Source organism: Limulus polyphemus, unplaced genomic scaffold (genome assembly GCF_000517525.1).
Source record: "Limulus polyphemus unplaced genomic scaffold, Limulus_polyphemus-2.1.2 Scaffold3105, whole genome shotgun sequence".
NCBI classification, from domain to species: domain Eukaryota; kingdom Metazoa; phylum Arthropoda; class Merostomata; order Xiphosura; family Limulidae; genus Limulus; species Limulus polyphemus.
The window spans coordinates 123,550-127,484 of NW_013668715.1; the positions used below are offsets into that span (position 1 = coordinate 123,550).

Genomic DNA, 3,935 nt, shown 5'->3' on the forward strand with positions numbered 1-3,935 from the left:
CTCCAAGTTTTGAAGCAAGAGTGGGTGAAAATCCCACAATCTAAAGCTGCCTTCTATTTAGTCTATTAGTTCAAAATTAAGGATGACTGTGGTCAAAAGCAGCTTTCCATGAAAATTCTAAAAACAACAAACTCAATGATTTCCAATAAAGAATTAAACTAATATATTTTAATTCACTAGGAATATAGGCAAAAACTAAAGAATTTTGCTTTTCTCCTTAGGCAAGTTTATGAAGATCTGGTAACAAAAGGAACCATTGTTCCAAAGCCTGAAGTTCCTCCTCCAACTGTACCAATGGATTACAGTTGGGCAAGAGTAAGAATTTTTAATTTTTCAATAATGTTCATTAGGAAAATGTGATTAATTTATTTTGGTTATCCTGATATAATTTATTTTTTTGCTAAGACACTTAAGATTTTGTTTAATAGAGAAAAAGAATATGTTGTTATACTTATTCAGTTAGACTTGGTCTGGTCAGCTTTTGTCATCTTAGTTGTTACTCAGGTTTGAAATTAAGAATTTTTGCATAAAAATATAAAATGTATTTCTCAGAATGAGTGAAAACTTCAATATAACTTGTTTCATTATTTAAGGAACTTGGCTTAATTAGAAAACCAGCTTCTTTTATGACAAGTATTTGTGATGAACGAGGACAGGAACTTCTTTATGCTGGGATCCCCATCACTAAGGTCATAAAGGGAGAACTTGGAATAGGAGGTGTACTTAGTTTACTGTGGTTCCAACGACAGTTACCAAAATATGCTTGTAAGTTCTTAGAGATGGTGCTCATGATTACAGCTGATCATGGCCCTGCTGTTTCTGGAGCTCACAACACAATAGTATGTGCTAGGGCAGGAAAGGATCTTGTATCATCCCTTGTTTCTGGCTTGCTCACAATTGTAAGTTTTAAGCCTTTTTCAGATTGTATATTTTAAGAATTAATTAATAAAGTATTAACTGAAATGTTAGAATTTTTGCAATGAAAATTTAATATCAGCACAAAGTGAAATATTTTTACCTCTAGAGTATGGTTGTTATTTGCAAGAAGACATTGTTGTAGATACCTTGTTTTAGTAATTTCTTATTGAGAATCACTGGTAATACATGTTCAAAAACTATCAAGGCTATTTTTTAACATCAATTGAAATGTAATTCTGTAAGTATTGCTAAGCAAGACAGGCCAGAGTTGTCATCTGTATCTTGCAGCACTAAATCATAATTGAAACATATAAATTTACATTAGATTGAAAAGCAAATATTAACTAAGTGAGAAACCTCCTCAACTAAAGCTAAACCTGAAAAACATAATTAAACAGTATGATGAAGGAAGACCCACATAAGTGTATACATTTACTGTCCTTCTAGCTATATTTGTATTTACATATTTTAAGCTATATAAATTGCCTGCTTAGTTATTCCTTTTAAATATGAATCTCCAGTTTAAGCACAATATATTTTATAACCCTATAATTCCAGATTTATATGACCTAATCACAAAATCAGGCCTATCAGAATTGTTAGAGCTCCTGGCTTTTGAGATTATATCAACTAGAGATGGCAGTTATTGTTGGAATGTCTCCTGATCCCAGACATTAAACTTTTAAACTTCCTAAAGATACAAGAAAAATTAAATTTAGTAAATCATTTTTTAAGTATTAAAAAAGTAACTTTTAAAGTGAATGTTCAAATATAAGCATTAATATTTTGCAGAATTTAGCAAAATTTAGCTTTTTAGTGATTGGCAAAAAAAAAAAAAAAGTTTTTCTTTAGCTTCCTCACAGCTATTTGTTTTCCTAACATAACTTTAAAAGGCTTAAAAAAATTCTAAAAATTCTACTTTACTTGATTTAAGATTTTCATTAGAGGAAATAAGTTACAGATGTATTCTGTATAAAATATTGAAATGTTTCAAGTTCTAAAATTCAACACTTAATCCATTTACAATGTTTAATATCCTGCAGGAATTGTTAAAAACAAATGTTTGTGAGTCATTGATAACTTTCATTGAACAGGGAGATCGATTTGGTGGTGCATTGGATGGAGCAGCCAAGCAGTTCACTCAAGCATACGATAGTGGAATGATTCCTATGGAATTTGTGAACACTATGAGAAAAAAAGGAGAGTTAATCATGGGGATTGGCCACAGAGTAAAGTCGGTATGTGAAGAAATTTTAAATTTATAACATTTTGTACAATGAATCTTGCAGAGGAGAAAATTGATACTGGAAAAACACACTAACTTGTGACTTAATGACAGTTTGTGAAGATCAAAGAAAAATTATGTATATTAGAGCTATTAATTTGATAGTAATAAAGGTTTTTCATTTTAAATATTAGAAAGCTCATTAGTAGGAGAAGATAGTCAAAGTATAAATTTCAAAGTGGTTAAAGTTTATCAGTGTGATAGCAAATATGTATATATTTTTGTAATATTGGTTTTAAAAACTTTTATTAACTATTGTTTCCAGATTGCACCATTTAAATAAAAGATTATAGGAAATAAATGTGTAATCAGTCTTCCACACATTAAAATAAAATACTTCAGGGTTGAAACTTATTCAGTAAAGAAGTTCTATTTAATTTTGAACATAAAAAATACAGAAAATAAGTTTTTGATTTTGACTTGATTTCAATATCCTCTGAATGAAACCATTAGGGTTTGTTAGTTTTCAGAATTTTTTCTGAGCATAATACTGCACTCATACCCCCCATAGAAGAAAAATTTGATAGTTTTGAACAAAACAGTACTAATTTGACTTTATAACTTGAATACAAGTTTAGTTTTATTCGTTTTTTAGTTAATCACTGTTTCTCAGCCTTGGTTGTCCTAGTGTGATGTAATTGCTTATATTTCAACCTTGAAAAGTCATAGGCTAGTGATGTAAACACATGATAAAAGCTTTTTGTTTCCTATTCTTATCAACTGTATAAGCCAGTGTGGCTCCCAGTCCTGCAGAGATTTGTATAAAGAACAGAACATATGTTGCATATGGAGATAAGGAATAATTATATTTTGGTTACAAATTTTGAAGGGATGCGACAAGAGTTATCTGTTGTGAATTGGGCAGCTGAGTTATTTGGAGACACTGATCAGATGTGGAAAATTTTCAAAGATAAATTCTTTCAATATTCAATGTAAACATATTACTAATAGAAAGAAAAGGGTAGCTTCAGGTAAAAAACCAGGTTGGCTCACAAAGAGTTTAAGAAATAAAATTAAAGGAAAGCATCATAAATTTAAGAAATTTAAATTGACCGGTATGACAGGAGACTTAGGAGATTATAGAAGATCAAGAAAGTTGGGGAAGCAGGAAATTAGGACATCAAAAAGGATGTCTGAGAAAAAGTTACCTGAAAATGTAAAAATTAACAGTAAAGATTTCTTTAAATACATTAACTCTTTCATATGAAACAAAATATTTTTTTAGGTTTTATATATATACATTTGAATAAATAAAAAAATAAATCATAAATTACTACTTAGAATAAACGAATGTAGTTATATTTGAAGCCATTCTAGAAATTAAAAAAAAGAGTAATTTAGATTTTTTTTGGTGGTGGTGGTTACAAGGCCAGTCAAACTGAGCAACATTGTATAGAGTTAGGGTAGAGAAAATAACAGATAAAATATAAAGTTTTACTGAAAACCAACATTGGAAATGTACAGTATTTAGGAGGTTTTAGAGATTATACAAATTAAATTTGAGATGAAAAAAAGTATTTTCAATCTTAACATGAAAATTACTTTGTACATGGACTATTCCAAACAAATACTTGATATATTCACGGACAAATCTTTTTTTTAGTTTATTAAAAATATTTCACCAAAAATATGTTGTTTTTCTTATGTATGTTAAAGATTTGTAATGTTTACTGAAAGACTGCCAAATTTCATACACACTCCCCCTCTGGGGTGGTGCTGATATTGATGGGAG

The 3,935-nt window shown here is 29.4% G+C and overlaps 1 protein-coding gene across 1 annotated transcript in view; it reads left to right on the plus strand.

The window, feature by feature from the left end:
• The window catches only part of LOC106468669 (ATP-citrate synthase-like), a 54,976-nt gene that overhangs the window by 47,031 nt on the left and 4,010 nt on the right, over nt 1–3,935 (plus strand). The window contains exons 22-24 of the mRNA XM_013929104.2: nt 222–315; nt 594–899; nt 2,013–2,156. Of these exons, the coding sequence (XP_013784558.1) occupies nt 222–315; nt 594–899; nt 2,013–2,156 (544 nt within the window). The remainder of the gene's footprint in view (nt 1–221; nt 316–593; nt 900–2,012; nt 2,157–3,935) is intronic.